Genomic DNA, 17,271 nt, shown 5'->3' with positions numbered 1-17,271 from the left:
TAACAGATATGTGTGGTGTGACACAGTGTTTGGTGACCAGGACTAACAGATATGTGTGTGGTGTGACACAGTGTTTGGTGACCAGGACTAACAGATATGTGTGTGGTGTGATGCAGTGTTTGGTGACCAGGACTAACAGATATGTGTGGTGTGATACAGTGTTTGGTGATCAGGACTAACAGATATGTGTCATGTGACGCAGTGTTTGGTGATCAGGACTAACAGATATATGTGTCATGTGACGCAGTGTTTGGTGATCAGGACTAACAGATATATGTGTGGTGTGATGCAGTGTTTGGTGACCAGGACTAACAGATATATGTGGTGTGACACAGTGTTTGGTGACCAGGACTAACAGATATGTGTGTGGTGTGATGCAGTGTTTGGTGACCAGGACTAACAGATATGTGTGTGGTGTGACACAGTGTTTGGTGACCAGGACTAACAGATATGTGTGGTGTGATGCAGTGTTTGGTGACCAGGACTAACAGATATGTGTGTGGTGTGACACAGTGTTTGGTGACCAGGACTAACAGATATGTGTGGTGTGACACAGTGTTTGGTGATCAGGACTAACAGATATGTGTCATGTGACGCAGTGTTTGGTGACCAGGACTAACAGATATGTGTGTGGTGTGACACAGTGTTTGGTGACCAGGACTAACAGATATGTGTGTGGTGTGACACAGTGTTTGGTGACCAGGACTAACAGATATGTGTGTGGTGTGACACAGTGTTTGGTGATCAGGACTAACAGATATGTGTGGTGTGACACAGTGTTAGGTGGCCAGGACTAACAGATATGTGTGGTGTGACACAGTGTTAGGTGGCCAGGACTAACAGATATGTGTGGTGTGATGCAGTGTTTGGTGACCAGGACTAACAGATATGTGTGGTGTGATGCAGTGTTTGGTGACCAGGACTAACAGAGATGTGTGGTGTGATGCAGTGTTTGGTGACCAGGACTAACAGATATGTGTGGTGTGGCACAGTGTTTGGTGACCAGGACTAACAGATATGTGGGGTGTGGCACAGTGTTTGGTGACCAGGACTAACAGATATGTGTGTGGTGTGATGCAGTGTTTGGTGACCAGGACTAACAGATATGTGTGGTGTGATGCAGTGTTTGGTGACCAGGACTAACAGATATGTGTGTGGTGTGATGCAGTGTTTGGTGACCAGGACTAACAGAGATGTGTGGTGTGATGCAGTGTTTGGTGACCAGGACGTGTGGGTGGAGATCTTGCAGAAACTCAACCTGAACCCTGGCCGCTTTGTGGAGAAACATGCCACCCAGTGTCTGGCTCTAGCCCAGACTGGAACCGCTCTGTCGCAGGTCTGTGGGGTTCGGGGTGTCTGTTTGGGTGTGGGTGTGTCTGTATGGTAGTGTGTGTGTTTCTGTGTGTAGGGGTGTGTGGGTGCGTGGATGTCACATGTAGGTGTGTGGCTATGAGTGTATTTGTGTGTATGTGTGTGTGTGTGTGCGTGTCTCTGAGTGTGTGTTTGTGTGTCTCTGTGTGTGCATGGCTCAGAGACAGACAGCCTTCCTTGTGTAGAACTGAAGCCTGTAGCCGAGACTGTGGGACCCTGAGCTGTGTGTGTGGTGTGTGTGTGTGTGTGTGTGTGTGTTTTTGTGGTGTGTGTGTGGTGTGTGTGTGTGTGGTATGCGTGTGTGGTGTGTGTGTGTGTGTGTGGTGTGTGTGTGTGTGTGGTGTGTGTGTGTGTGCAGAATTGACGGGGGTTAGTGGAGACCCTGTGCAGTGTGTGTTGCAGTGTGTTGTGCGGTGTGTGTGTGTGCAGTGTGTTGTGTGGGGTGTGTGTGTGTGCAGTGTGTTGTGCGGTGTGTGTGTGCAGTGTGGTGTGTGTGCAGTGTGTTGTGTGGTGTGTGTGTGTGTTGTGCGGTGTGTGTGTGTGCAGTGTGTTGTGCAGTGTGTGCGTGCAGTGTGTAGTGTGTTGCGGTGTGTGTGTGTGCAGTGTGTAGCGTGTTGTGCGGTGTGTGTGTGTGCAGTGTGTTGTGCGGTGTGTGTGTGCAGTGTGTTGTGTGGTGTGTGTGTGCAGTGTGTAGTGTGTTGCGGTGTGTGTGTGTGCAGTGTGTAGTGTGTTTGCAGAATGTGCGGGGGTGGTGGAGACCCTGTGCCGTGTGTGTTGCAGTGTGTAGTGTGTTGCGCGTGCAGTGTGCAGCGTGTCTAACTCTCTGGTGTGTGTGTGTGCAGAGCATGCGGGAGGCTGTGGAGACGCTGTGCAGGGTGTGTCCCGAAGCCGTGGTGCCCCCGCTGGTGGAATACGTCTGTGGCCTGCTGTCCACCCCGGACCTGGTCCACGTCACCCGCGACGACTACGGCATCTTTCTGACACCAGAGGGGGAGCTCTACGACCGCTCCATCATCGAGAAGTGAGGCGTTGGGGGGTGTGGGGTGGGGCTGGGTCTTTGGGTCGCTTCAGTGGTGGTGTGTGGCCTTGTGGTAACTAGTAGTGGTGTGTTGTAACTACTGGTGGTGTGTAACTAGTGGTGGTGTGTGGTAACTAGTGATGGTGTGTTGTAACTAGTGGTGGTGTGTAACTAGTGGTGGTGTGTGGTAACTAGTGATGGTGTGTTGTAACTAGTGATGGTGTGTTGTAACTAGTGGTGGTGTGTGGTAACTAGTAGTGGTGTGTTGTAACTAGTAGTGGTGTGTTGTAACTAGTGGTGGTGTGTGGTAACTAGTAGTGGTGTGTTGTAACTAGTGGTGGTGTGTGGTAACTAGTAGTGGTGTGTTGTAACTGATAGTGGCGTGTGGCTGTGTGGTACCCCCCCCCCACACACACACACATGCTCCCCCCCTGCCCCCCCCACCTCCCCACCCCCAACACACACACGCACACACACACACATGCTCCCCCCCAGGTCCCTCCCCCACACACACACACACACATGCTTCCCCCCTGCCCCCCCCCCCCCCACACACACACACGCACACACACACACATGCTCCCCCCGGGTCCCCCCCCCCTCCCACACACGCACACACACACACACACACACATGCTCCCCCCCCGGGTCCCCCACCCCACCCACACACACACGCACGCACGCACGCACATGTGCAGACATATGCACACACTGTGAACCTGGGAACACCAGATTGAAAGTGCACCACTTGAATCAGTGGGCTGTAGCTCCTCTGTTAGATGAGCACTGTCATTCTGGTTTCAGCGCCAAGAAATCCAGTGGCGCAGAGCAGAACGTGAGGAGAGAGAACAAGCTGTATTCCTACGCTGAACAGATGGCAGAACTGGAGCTGAGGAAGGTCAGTTGTTTGGTGTGTGTGTGTGTGTGGTGTTCGCTATTTTGGGTATGTGTGTGTTTGTGGTGTGTGTGTGTGTGGTGTTCGCTATTTGGGGGGGGGGTGTGTGTGTGTGGTGTGTGTGGGTGTGTGTGTGTGTGTGTGTGTGTGTGTGGTGTTTGCTATTTGGGGTGTGTGTGTTTGTGGTGTGTGTGTATGTGGTGTTCGCTGTTTGGTGTGTGTGGTGTGTGTGTTTGGTGTTCGCTGTTTGGTGTGTGTGTGTGTGTGTGTGGTGTTTGCTATTTGGGGTGTGTGTGTGTGTTTGTGGTGTGTGTGTGTGTGTGTGTGGTGTTCGCTGTTTGGTGTGTGTGTTTGTGGTGTGTGTGTTTGTGGTGTGTGTGTTTGTGGTGTGTGTGTGTTTGTGGTGTGTGTGTTTGTGGTGTGTGTGTTTGTGGTGTGTGTGTGTTTGTGGTGTGTGTGTATGTGGTGTTCGCTGTTTGGTGTGTGTGGTGTGTGTGTTTGGTGTTCACTGTTTTGTGTGTGTGTGTATGTGGTGTGTGTGGTGTGTATGTATATGTGTGTGTGTTTGTGTGTGTGTGGTGTCTCACCTGGTGTATGGCCTCCTGGCGACCTAACATTGATGGTTCCCTGTGGACTGCAGACACTCGGACTATGACAAACAAACCCAGTGTGGCTGTGTATGGGGGGCTATGAATGAGCGGCGTGGGAGCAATGCCACTGAAACGGTGCAGATGACGGGGCAGCAAAAAAAATAAAAAATAAAAAAGAGAGAAAAGCTTCTGTCAGTGACCAGACAAAACAGTGGAGAGTTCTGTATTGTATTGTATTATTGTCTTGTCACAACAGATGTCTGTGTGTTGAAATTTGGGCTGCTGTCCCCAGGGAGAGTGCATCGCTACACTGAGAGCACCACCTTGTACTTTTTCTGTGCAAGTGTATTTGTTTTCTTATGAAACTGGTTGTTTTTTGTTGTTGTTTTTTTAACATAATTTTGCCAGGGACAACCCTGTGGTTGCAGTGGGTTCTTTTACATGCGCTAAGTGCTAGCTGCGTACAGGACCTTCGTTTATGGTCTCATCTGAATGACACACACACACCAGATATGCAGCAAACATGCAGTGTAAAGTAAGGACAGTTGCAGGAGAAGAAGGGAGGGAACCCATGTATGTATGAGGGAGGGTTGTAGGAGAAGAAGGGAGGAAACCCATGTATGTATGAGGGAGGGTTGTAGGAGAAGAATAAAGGGAGGGAACCCATGTATGTTTGCAGGAGATGGAGAAGAGTAAAGGGAGAGAAGCCATGTCTGTTTGCAGGAGATGGAGGAGAATAAAGGGAGAGAAGCCATGTATGTTTGCAGGAGATGGAGCAGAATAAAGGGAGAGAAGCCATGTATGTTTGCAGGAGATGGAGAAGAATAAAGGGGGGGAACCCATGTATGTTTGCAGGAGATGGAGCAGAATAAAGGGAGAGAAGCCATGTCTGTTTGCAGGAGATGGAGAAGAATAAAGGGGGGGAACCCATGTCTGTTTGCAGGAGATGGAGAAGAATAAAGGGAGGGAACCCATGTCTGTTTGCAGGAGATGGAGAAGAATAAAGGGGGGGAACCCATGTCTGTTTGCAGGAGATGGAGAAGAATAAAGGGAGGGAACCCATGTCTGTTTGCAGGAGATGGAGAAGAGTAAAGGGAGGGAACCCATGTCTGTTTGCAGGAGATGGAGAAGAAGAAGGTGAGGAAGGCGGAGGAGATGCCCAAGCTGACCAAGAAGCAGGAGGAACTGCTGGCTGCACAGCGCCAGAGAGAGTCAGAGACCCGCCACAGACTGAACCAGGTAGGCTGCTGTGTGTTGTTGGTGTGTGTGTTGCCACAGCTGTACATTGCTACGCACTGATCTGTGTGTGTGTGTGTGTGTGTGTGTGTGTTGCCACAGCTGTACATTGCTACACACTGATCTGTGTGTGTGTGTGTTGCCACAGCTGTACATTGCTACACACTGATCTGTGTGTGTGTGTGTGTTGCTACAGCTGTACATTGCTACACACTGATCTGTGTGTGTGTGTGTATTGCCACAGCTGTACATTGCTACACACTGATCTGTGTGTGTGTGTGTATTGCCACAGCTGTACATTGCTACACACTGATCTGTGTGTGTGTGTGTGTGTATTGCCACAGCTGTACATTGCTACACACTGATCTGTGTGTGTGTGTGTATTGCCACAGCTGTACATAGCTACACACTGATCTGTGTGTGTGTGTGTGTGTTGCCACAGCTGTACATTGCTACACACTGATCTGTGTGTGTGTGTGTGTTGCCACAGCTGTACATTGCTACACACTGATCTGTGTGTGTGTGTGTTGCCACAGCTGTACATTGCTACACACTGATCTGTGTGTGTGTGTTGCCACAGCTGTACATTGCTACACACTCATCTGTGTGTGTGTGTGTATTGCCACAGCTGTACATTGCTACACACTGATCTGTGTGTGTGTGTTGCCACAGCTGTACATTGCTACACACTCTTCTGTGTGTGTGTGTGTATTGCCACAGCTGTACATTGCTACACACTGATCTGTGTGTGTGTCTGTGTTGCTACAGCTGTACATTGCTACACACTGATCTGTGTGTGTGTGTTGCCATGGCTGTACATTGCTACACACTGATCTGTGTGTGTGTGTGTGTTGCTACAGCTGTACTTTGCTACACACAGATCTGTGTGTGTGTGTGTTCCCACAGCTGTACATTGCTACACACTGATCTGTGTGTGTGTGTTGCCACAGCTGTACATTGCTACACACTGATCTGTGTGTGTGTCTGTGTTGCTACAGCTGTACATTGCTACACACTGATCTGTGTGTGTGTGTTGCCATGGCTGTACATTGCTACACACTGATCTGTGTGTGTGTTGCCACAGCTGTACATTGCTACACACTGATCTGTGTGTGTGTGTGTTGCCACAGCTGTACATTGCTACACACTGATCTGTGTGTGTGTGTGTGTGTTGCCACAGCTGTACATTGCTACACACTGATCTGTATGTGTGTGTGTGTGTTGCCACAGCTGTACATTGCTACACACTGATCTGTGTGTGTGTGTGTGTGTTGCCACAGCTGTACATTGCTACACACTGATCTCTGTGTGTGTGTGTGTGTGTGTTGCCACAGCTGTACCAGCAGCTGTGCTGTGGGTGTGGCCTGCTGTCTGCGGCACTGAATGGAGCTATGATGGAGTGCTGTTTCCTCATGAACAGCCTGTGTGATGTGCTGGTGCCACTCCTCAGCTCACCCCTGGCCGCCCCCTCCGTCACCAACGTCTTTCTCCTGCTGGGCAAGGTCGCCTTCCACCACTGCCGTATCGGTGTGTCTCTCCCCTCCCTGTCTTTCTCTGTCTTCATTCTTCATTCTTCCATCACTCCAGTCTGGGTGTGTCTCTCACCTCCCTGTCTTTCTCTGTCTTCATTCTTCCATCACTCCAGTCTGGGTGTGTCTCTCACCTCCCTGTCTTTCTCTGTCTTCATTCTTCCATCACTCCAGTCTGGGTGTGTCTCTCACCTCCCTGTCTTTCTCTGTCTTCATTCTTCCATCACTCCAGTCTGGGTGTGTCTCTCACCTCCCTGTCTTTCTCTGTCTTCATTCTTCCATCACTCCAGTCTGGGTGTGTCTCTCACCTCCCTGTCTTCCTCTGTCTTCATTCTTCATTCTTCCATCACTCCAGTCTGGGTGTGTCTCTCACCTCCCTGTCTTTCTCTGTCTTCATTCTTCATTCTTCCATCACTCCAGTCTGGGTGTGTCTCTCCCCTCTCTGTCTTTCTCTGTCTTCATTCTTCCATCACTCCAGTCTGGGTGTGTCTCTCCCCTCTCTGTCTTTCTCTGTCTTCATTCTTCATTCTTCCATCACTCCAGTCTGGGTGTGTCTCTCACCTCCCTGTCTTTCTCTGTCTTCATTCTTCATTCTTCCATCACTCCAGTCTGGGTGTGTCTCTCACCTCCCTGTCTTTCTCTGTCTTCATTCTTCATTCTTCCATCACTCCAGTCTGGGTGTGTCTCTCACCTCCCTGTCTTTCTCTGTCTTCATTCTTCATTCTTCCATCACTCCAGTCTGGGTGTGTCTCTCACCTCCCTGTCTTTCTCTGTCTTCATTCTTCATTCTTCCATCACTCCAGTCTGGGTGTGTCTCTCACCTCCCTGTCTTTCTCTGTCTTCATTCTTCATTCTTCCATCACTCCAGTCTGGGTGTGTCTCTCACCTCCCTGTCTTTCTCTGTCTTCATTCTTCCATCACTCCAGTCTGGGTGTGTCTCTCACCTCCCTGTCTTTCTCTGTCTTCATTCTTCATTCTTCCATCACTCCAGTCTGGGTGTGTCTCTCACCTCCCTGTCTTTCTCTGTCTTCATTCTTCCATCACTCCAGTCTGGGTGTGTCTCTCACCTCCCTGTCTTTCTCTGTCTTCATCCTTCCATCACTCCAGTCTGGGTGTGTCTCTCACCTCCCTGTCTTTCTCTGTCTTCATTCTTCATCCTTCCATCACTCCAGTCTGGGTGTGTCTCTCACCTCCCTGTCTTTCTCTGTCTTCATTCTTCATCCTTCCATCACTCCAGTCTGGGTGTGTCTCTCACCTCCCTGTCTTTCTCTGTCTTCATTCTTCATTCTTCCATCACTCCAGTCTGGGTGTGTCTCTCACCTCCCTGTCTTTCTCTGTCTTCATTCTTCATTCTTCCATCACTCCAGTCTGGGTGTGTCTCTCACCTCCCTGTCTTCCTCTGTCTTCATTCTTCCATCACTCCAGTCTGGGTGTGTCTCTCACCTCCCTGTCTTTCTCTGTCTTCATTCTTCCATCACTCCAGTCTGGGTGTGTCTCTCACCTCCCTGTCTTCCTCTGTCTTCATTCTTCCATCACTCCAGTCTGGGTGTGTCTCTCACCTCCCTGTCTTTCTCTGTCTTCATTCTTATTCTTCCATCACTCCAGTCTGGGTGTGTCTCTCACCTCCCTGTCTTTCTCTGTCTTCATTCTTCCATCACTCCAGTCTGGGTGTGTCTCTCACCTCCCTGTCTTCCTCTGTCTTCATTCTTCCATCACTCCAGTCTGGGTGTGTCTCTCACCTCCCTGTCTTTCTCTGTCTTCATTCTTCCATCACTCCAGTCTGGGTGTGTCTCTCACCTCCCTGTCTTTCTCTGTCTTCATTCTTCCATCACTCCAGTCTGGGTGTGTCTCTCCCCTCCCTGTCTTTCTCTCTCTTCATTCTTCCATCACTCCAGTCTGGGTGTGTCTCTCACCTCCCTGTCTTTCTCTGTCTTCATTCTTCCATCACTCCAGTCTGGGTGTGTCTCTCCCCTCCCTGTCTTTCTCTCTCTTCATTCTTCCATCACTCCAGTCTGGGTGTGTCTCTCACCTCCCTGTCTTCCTCTGTCTTCATTCTTCCATCACTCCAGTCTGGGTGTGTCTCTCACCTCCCTGTCTTTCTCTGTCTTCATTCTTCCATCACTCCAGTCTGGGTGTGTCTCTCACCTCCCTGTCTTTCTCTGTCTTCATTCTTCCATCACTCCAGTCTGGGTGTGTCTCTCAACTCCCTGTCTTTCTCTGTCTTCATTCTTCCATCACTCCAGTCTGGGTGTGTCTCTCACCTCCCTGTCTTTCTCTGTCTTCATTCTTCATTCTTCCATCACTCCAGTCTGGGTGTGTCTCTCACCTCCCTGTCTTTCTCTGTCTTCATTCTTCCATCACTCCAGTCTGGGTGTGTCTCTCACCTCCCTGTCTTTCTCTGTCTTCATCCTTCCATCACTCCAGTCTGGGTGTGTCTCTCACCTCCCTGTCTTTCTCTGTCTTCATTCTTCATCCTTCCATCACTCCAGTCTGGGTGTGTCTCTCACCTCCCTGTCTTTCTCTGTCTTCATTCTTCATCCTTCCATCACTCCAGTCTGGGTGTGTCTCTCACCTCCCTGTCTTTCTCTGTCTTCATTCTTCATTCTTCCATCACTCCAGTCTGGGTGTGTCTCTCACCTCCCTGTCTTTCTCTGTCTTCATTCTTCATTCTTCCATCACTCCAGTCTGGGTGTGTCTCTCACCTCCCTGTCTTCCTCTGTCTTCATTCTTCCATCACTCCAGTCTGGGTGTGTCTCTCACCTCCCTGTCTTTCTCTGTCTTCATTCTTCATTCTTCCATCACTCCAGTCTGGGTGTGTCTCTCACCTCCCTGTCTTCCTCTGTCTTCATTCTTCCATCACTCCAGTCTGGGTGTGTCTCTCACCTCCCTGTCTTTCTCTGTCTTCATTCTTATTCTTCCATCACTCCAGTCTGGGTGTGTCTCTCACCTCCCTGTCTTTCTCTGTCTTCATTCTTCCATCACTCCAGTCTGGGTGTGTCTCTCACCTCCCTGTCTTTCTCTGTCTTCATTCTTATTCTTCCATCACTCCAGTCTGGGTGTGTCTCTCACCTCCCTGTCTTCCTCTGTCTTCATTCTTCCATCACTCCAGTCTGGGTGTGTCTCTCACCTCCCTGTCTTTCTCTGTCTTCATTCTTCCATCACTCCAGTCTGGGTGTGTCTCTCCCCTCCCTGTCTTCCTCTGTCTTCATTCTTCCATCACTCCAGTCTGGGTGTGTCTCTCCCCTCCCTGTCTTTCTCTCTCTTCATTCTTCCATCACTCCAGTCTGGGTGTGTCTCTCACCTCCCTGTCTTTCTCTGTCTTCATTCTTCCATCACTCCAGTCTGGGTGTGTCTCTCCCCTCCCTGTCTTTCTCTCTCTTCATTCTTCCATCACTCCAGTCTGGGTGTGTCTCTCACCTCCCTGTCTTCCTCTGTCTTCATTCTTCCATCACTCCAGTCTGGGTGTGTCTCTCACCTCCCTGTCTTTCTCTGTCTTCATTCTTCCATCACTCCAGTCTGGGTGTGTCTCTCACCTCCCTGTCTTTCTCTGTCTTCATTCTTCCATCACTCCAGTCTGGGTGTGTCTCTCAACTCCCTGTCTTTCTCTGTCTTCATTCTTCCATCACTCCAGTCTGGGTGTGTCTCTCACCTCCCTGTCTTTCTCTGTCTTCATTCTTCATTCTTCCATCACTCCAGTCTGGGTGTGTCTCTCACCTCCCTGTCTTTCTCTGTCTTCATTCTTCCATCACTCCAGTCTGGGTGTGTCTCTCACCTCCCTGTCTTTCTCTGTCTTCATCCTTCCATCACTCCAGTCTGGGTGTGTCTCTCACCTCCCTGTCTTTCTCTGTCTTCATTCTTCATCCTTCCATCACTCCAGTCTGGGTGTGTCTCTCACCTCCCTGTCTTTCTCTGTCTTCATTCTTCATCCTTCCATCACTCCAGTCTGGGTGTGTCTCTCACCTCCCTGTCTTTCTCTGTCTTCATTCTTCATCCTTCCATCACTCCAGTCTGGGTGTGTCTCTCACCTCCCTGTCTTTCTCTGTCTTCATTCTTCATTCTTCCATCACTCCAGTCTGGGTGTGTCTCTCACCTCCCTGTCTTCCTCTGTCTTCATTCTTCCATCACTCCAGTCTGGGTGTGTCTCTCACCTCCCTGTCTTTCTCTGTCTTCATTCTTCCATCACTCCAGTCTGGGTGTGTCTCTCACCTCCCTGTCTTCCTCTGTCTTCATTCTTCCATCACTCCAGTCTGGGTGTGTCTCTCACCTCCCTGTCTTTCTCTGTCTTCATTCTTATTCTTCCATCACTCCAGTCTGGGTGTGTCTCTCACCTCCCTGTCTTTCTCTGTCTTCATTCTTCCATCACTCCAGTCTGGGTGTGTCTCTCACCTCCCTGTCTTTCTCTGTCTTCATTCTTATTCTTCCATCACTCCAGTCTGGGTGTGTCTCTCACCTCCCTGTCTTCCTCTGTCTTCATTCTTCCATCACTCCAGTCTGGGTGTGTCTCTCACCTCCCTGTCTTTCTCTGTCTTCATTCTTCCATCACTCCAGTCTGGGTGTGTCTCTCCCCTCCCTGTCTTCCTCTGTCTTCATTCTTCCATCACTCCAGTCTGGGTGTGTCTCTCCCCTCCCTGTCTTTCTCTCTCTTCATTCTTCCATCACTCCAGTCTGGGTGTGTCTCTCACCTCCCTGTCTTTCTCTGTCTTCATTCTTCCATCACTCCAGTCTGGGTGTGTCTCTCCCCTCCCTGTCTTTCTCTCTCTTCATTCTTCCATCACTCCAGTCTGGGTGTGTCTCTCACCTCCCTGTCTTCCTCTGTCTTCATTCTTCCATCACTCCAGTCTGGGTGTGTCTCTCACCTCCCTGTCTTTCTCTGTCTTCATTCTTCCATCACTCCAGTCTGGGTGTGTCTCTCACCTCCCTGTCTTTCTCTGTCTTCATTCTTCCATCACTCCAGTCTGGGTGTGTCTCTCAACTCCCTGTCTTTCTCTGTCTTCATTCTTCCATCACTCCAGTCTGGGTGTGTCTCTCACCTCCCTGTCTTTCTCTGTCTTCATTCTTCATTCTTCCATCACTCCAGTCTGGGTGTGTCTCTCACCTCCCTGTCTTTCTCTGTCTTCATTCTTCCATCACTCCAGTCTGGGTGTGTCTCTCACCTCCCTGTCTTCCTCTGTCTTCATTCTTCCATCACTCCAGTCTGGGTGTGTCTCTCACTTCCCTGTCTTTCTCTGTCTTCATTCTTCCATCACTCCAGTCTGGGTGTGTCTCTCACCTCCCTGTCTTTCTCTGTCTTCATTCTTCCATCACTCCAGTCTGGGTGTGTCTCTCAACTCCCTGTCTTTCTCTGTCTTCATTCTTCCATCACTCCAGTCTGGGTGTGTCTCTCACCTCCCTGTCTTTCTCTGTCTTCATTCTTCCATCACTCCAGTCTGGGTGTGTCTCTCAACTCCCTGTCTTTCTCTGTCTTCATTCTTCCATCACTCCAGTCTGGGTGTGTCTCTCACCTCCCTGTCTTTCTCTGTCTTCATTCTTCATTCTTCCATCACTCCAGTCTGGGTGTGTCTCTCACCTCCCTGTCTTTCTCTGTCTTCATTCTTCCATCACTCCAGTCTGGGTGTGTCTCTCCCCTCCCTGTCTTTCTCTGTCTTCATTCTTCCATCACTCCAGTCTGGGTGTGTCTCTCCCCTCCCTGTCTTTCTCTGTCTTCATTCTTCCATCACTCCAGTCTGGGTGTGTCTCTCACCTCCCTGTCTTTCTCTGTCTTCATTCTTCTTGTTTCGTGGGCTGCGATTCATACGTCACTCGTATTGTACAGTGCACAAGAGGGCTTTTACGTTTATGACCGTTTTTAACCTCCGCCATGTAAGCAGTCTATCTCTGTCATTTGGGTTGGGGAGGGGTGATAATAATAGTGATGATGATTAAAATGAAGAAGATTATGAGGATGATGGTGATGATGATGACGATAGTGATGATGAAGATGGTGATGACAATGAAGAAGATGATGACGATGACAATGATGGTGATGAAGATTGTGACGTTGAAAATGACGGTAAAGATGACGATGGTAATGAAAATGATGATAATGGTGATGACGATGATGACAGTGATGGTGATGAAGAAGAGGACAGTGATGCTGACAAGAGGACAATGACGATAACGACACTGACCAGCAAACGTTCCCCTTGCAGGCATCCTGGTCAGCAACGTGACACTGCGACTTCTGGAGCCAGCCTGCAGCACGCCCAGAGAGTGGGCCGAGGAGCCTTTACCTGCGCAGTCCGCACGCGCTGTGAGCATTCTGCTGCAATCAGTGGGTCCTGAGCCAGAGGCCATAGACCTGTTACCGGCATCCGCTGTGGGCTTCATTTACTACCTGCTGGCTGCAGTGCTGAAGAACGGCGCCAAGGTATTTGTATTTGTATTTCTTTTTATCACAACAGATTTCTCTGTGTGAAATTCGGGCTGCTCTCCCCAGGGAGAGCGCTTCGCTACACTACAGCGCCACCCCTTTTTTTTTTTTTTTTCTTGCATGCAGTTTTGTTTGTTTTTCCTTTCGAAGTGGATTTTTCTACAGAATTTTGCCAGGAACAACCCTTTTGTTGCCGTGGGTTCTTTTACGTGCGCTAAGTGCATGCTGCACACGGGACCTCGGTTTATCGTCTCATCCGAATGGTAGTGGGTGACGTGTGCGCTTCATGGGCCTGGCTTTAGTGTATGGAATAGACCGCTGTAGAGTTCCATGCTCACGGGACTTATAGAGGCAAATCACATGATCCGTGCTCTCAAAGTTAATTGGCTCTCCAAACTTGGTGAGCAGCAAAGGCGACACGAGAGAGCTAGAACGTGGGAAACAGTAGGCTTCTTTTTTTGACTTTTCGCTTCATTTACAAAAAAAAAGAAAGAAAAAAAATCACCACACCATACCCTACCACACCACACCATACCACACCATACCCTACCACACCACACCATACCATACCATACCATACCATACTATACCATACCATACCATACCATACCACACCACACCACACCATACCACACCACACCACACCATACCATACCATACCATACCATACCACACCACACCATACCATACCATACCACACCACACCATACCACACCACACCATACCATACCACACCACACCATACCACACCATACCATACCACACCACACCCTACCCTACCATACCATACCATACCACACCACACCATACCATACCCTACCACACCACACCATACCACACCATACCATACCACACCACACCCTACCCTACCATACCACACCACACCATACCACACCACACCACACCACACCATACCATACCACACCACACCACACCCTACCCTACCCTACCCTACCATACCACACCACACCCTACCCTACCCTACAATACCATACCACACCACACCATACCACACCACACCACACCACACCACACCATACCATACCACACCACACCACACCCTACCCTACCCTACCCTACCATACCACACCACACCCTACCCTACCATACCATACCATACCACACCACACCATACATACCACACCACACCACATCACACATACCACACCACACCACACCATACCATACCATACCACACCACACCATACCATGCTACACCACACCACACCACACCATACATACCACACCACACCATACCATACCACACCACACCATACCATACCATACCACACCACCCACACCACACCATGCCACACCATACCATGCCACACCACACCACACCACACCATACCATACCATACCATACCATACCATACCATACCATACCATACCATACCACCTATACTATGCTACACCATACCATATCTTACCATACCACCTATACCCATTTGTTGGGAAAGAAATGAAATAGCCATTAAAAATTAGACTTTGTGAACTGAAAACTCCCAAACTGATGAGTAAAAGAATAAGTCAGGTGGGAACAAAATATAAAACTTCCTCCCTTCTCATGCACCAAGTTTATGAAAGTACCCATATTTTTTTTGTTTGAAATTTTCACACACTGATGATGTGTAAACGAATCCAGGAAAGCACACAGAGTTTGAAACATTAAATTCAGACTGTTACATTGACGGGCGCAATAGCTGAGTGGTTAAAGCATTGGACTGTCAATCAGAGGGTCCCGGGTTCGAATCACGGTGACGGTGCCTGCAGCAGTCCTGTTGGCCTCGCACAACTTGGCGCCTTTGTGCATAGCAGCGCGCCATTTGTCACGGTCCACTGCAGATTCCTCCCAGGAGTCGGGGTTGATATCAAACGCTTTCAGAGAGACTTTCAGACTTTCATTGTAGAGAATATGGGGATGAGCGTCTTGAGCATAGTGTGCCATCTTCCTCCAGGTGGTGAACAAGAACGTGGAGGTGTGCTCAGAGGCTCTGCAGCTGGTGGCTCTACACGCCGACATGCGCCGCTCACCTGACCTCCTGTGCGACCGCAGGACCTTGGTATGTGGGGGTGTGGGTTGGTGGGTGGGTGTGTGGGCATGTTTGTGAGAGTGAGGCTGTGTGGGTTGGTGTGTGGGCGTGTTTGTGAGAGTGAGGCTGTGTGGGTGGGTGTGTGGGCGTGTTTGTGAGAGTGAGGCTGTGTGTGTTGGTGGCTGGGTGTGTGGGTGTGTTTGTGAGAGTGAGGCTGTGTGGGTGGGTGTGTGGGTGTGTTTGTGAGAGTGAGGCTGTGTGGGTGGGTGGCTGGGTGTGTGGGCGTGTTTGTGAGAGTGAGGCTGTGTGGGTGGGTGTGTGGGTGTGTTTGTGAGAGTGAGGCTGTGTGGGTGGGTGTGTGGGTGTGTTTGTGAGAGTGAGGCTGTGTGTGTGGGTGTGTTTGTGAGAGTGAGGCTGTGTGGGTGTGTTTGTGAGAGTGAGGCTGTGTGGCTGGGTGTGTGGGTGTGTTTGTGAGAGTGAGGCTGTGTGGGTGGGTGTGTGGGCGTGTTTGTGAGAGTGAGGCTGTGTGGCTGGGTGTGTGGGTGTGTTTGTCAGACTTTGTTAGACTGTGTGTTTGTGTGACTGTGTGTGTATGACTGTGTGAGTGAGTGTGTGTGGCAGTGTGTCTTTGTGTGACTGTGTAAGTATGTGTGTATATTTGTGACTGTGTGAGTGAGTGTGTGTGGCATTGTGTGTTTTTGTTGTGTGTGTGTGTGAGTGTGTGTTTTTGTTGTGCGTGTGAGAGTGAGACTGTGTTTGTCAGACTCCTGTCAGACTCTGTGTGTGTGTGTGTGTGTTTGACTGTGTTAGACTCTGACTGTGAGTGTGAATAACGTTCCCTTCCCCCCACACCCCCCTCACCACCCCGTCCAGTTGGACCCAGACCTGTTACCGCGGCACAAGCTGATGGCGCTGTGCCTGTCTGTGATCGGCACCATGGAGATGGACCTGCAGCAGAAGGCGGCCACCGCACTTCTAAAGCTGGCCGCCTGTGCCAACGGGGACGACGATGCGGCCACGGCCACACAGCCGGAGGTGCTGGAGCTGCTGGGGGCCCTGGAGTCGCCCTGCACGGCCGTGCGAGAGGCCGCACTGCAGGTGGGTGTGTGGGGAGCAGGCATGCCTGCCATCACTGAGGGCCTGTGTGTGTCCCGGAAAATAACGGGTGCAGTAGCCGAGTGGTTAAAGCGTTGGGTCCCACATTCGAACCTCGGTAATTGCGCCTGGTGGGTAAAGGGTGGTGATTTTTCCAATCTCCCAGGTCAACGTATGTGCAGACCTGCTAGTGCTTGAACCCCCTTCGTGTGTGTACGCAAGCAGACGATCAAACATGCACGTTAAAGATCCTGTAATCCACGTCAGCGTTCAGTGGGTTATGGAAACAAGAACATACCCAGCATGCACACCCCCGAAAGTGGAGTATGGCTGCCTTCATAGTGGGGTAAAAACGGTCATACACATAAAAGCCCACACGTGTACATACGAGTGAACACGGGAGTTGCAGACCACGAACGAAGAAGAAGTCCCAGAAAACTGACAGGATGTCCCGGAAATATGGGTGTTTGCTGCATGTTCCGGAAAATTTAAAAAAATCCAACCGTAACATTTTTTTTTACTTGAAATGAAATATCTAGCAGGTACAAGTGTACGCTTAGATGCCTTTTCAACTGTTGCCGAAGACCCTTTGTTAAGACTTACGGAAATGTTGCTGAATATTACTGAAGCCACTTTGTGAAAAGCCGGAACTGTCTGAACAGTACCGAAGCCATTTTCTGAAAGTCCGCTCAATTTCTGTCACTGGCAAAGTAACTTCAGCAATACCAATGCTCACGTGGGCATGCACCGAGTTTATGAATGGGGACAACCTTTTGAAAGTGGAGGCATGTTTCCTTTTTTACAACCATTGCTTCTGGCTGTCAGACGACTGTTGTTATGTTTGCTGAGATGTTCGTGACAGTGACACCCTGTCCGTGATTCTGATGTGTGTTGTTCCTGACAGTGACACCCTGTCCCTGATTCTGATGTGTGTTGTTCCTGACAGTGACACCCTGTCCCTGATTCTGATGTGTGTTGTTCCTGACAGTGACACCCTGTCCCTGATTCTGATGTGTGTTGTTCCTGACAATGACACCCTGTCCCTGATTCTGATGTGTGTTGTTCGTGACAATGACACCCTGTCCCTGATTCTGA

At 49.9% G+C, this 17,271-nt stretch overlaps 1 protein-coding gene across 2 annotated transcripts in view; it reads left to right on the top strand.

Moving 5' to 3' along the window:
- Positions 1-17,271, top strand: part of LOC143288319 (stalled ribosome sensor GCN1-like) — a 119,008-nt gene that overhangs the window by 41,108 nt on the left and 60,629 nt on the right. For both annotated transcript variants that reach the window (XM_076596692.1, XM_076596691.1), the window contains exons 18-25: positions 1,212-1,336; positions 2,214-2,392; positions 3,194-3,287; positions 4,994-5,113; positions 6,445-6,637; positions 12,828-13,045; positions 15,007-15,111; positions 15,955-16,179. In XM_076596692.1, the coding sequence (XP_076452807.1) occupies positions 1,212-1,336; positions 2,214-2,392; positions 3,194-3,287; positions 4,994-5,113; positions 6,445-6,637; positions 12,828-13,045; positions 15,007-15,111; positions 15,955-16,179 (1,259 nt within the window). The remainder of the gene's footprint in view (positions 1-1,211; positions 1,337-2,213; positions 2,393-3,193; positions 3,288-4,993; positions 5,114-6,444; positions 6,638-12,827; positions 13,046-15,006; positions 15,112-15,954; positions 16,180-17,271) is intronic.

Source organism: Babylonia areolata, chromosome 12, assembly GCF_041734735.1.
Source record: "Babylonia areolata isolate BAREFJ2019XMU chromosome 12, ASM4173473v1, whole genome shotgun sequence".
NCBI classification, from domain to species: domain Eukaryota; kingdom Metazoa; phylum Mollusca; class Gastropoda; order Neogastropoda; family Buccinidae; genus Babylonia; species Babylonia areolata.
The sequence above is the reverse complement of the archived record's forward strand: the minus strand, read 5'-3'. Positions and strand labels throughout refer to the sequence as shown.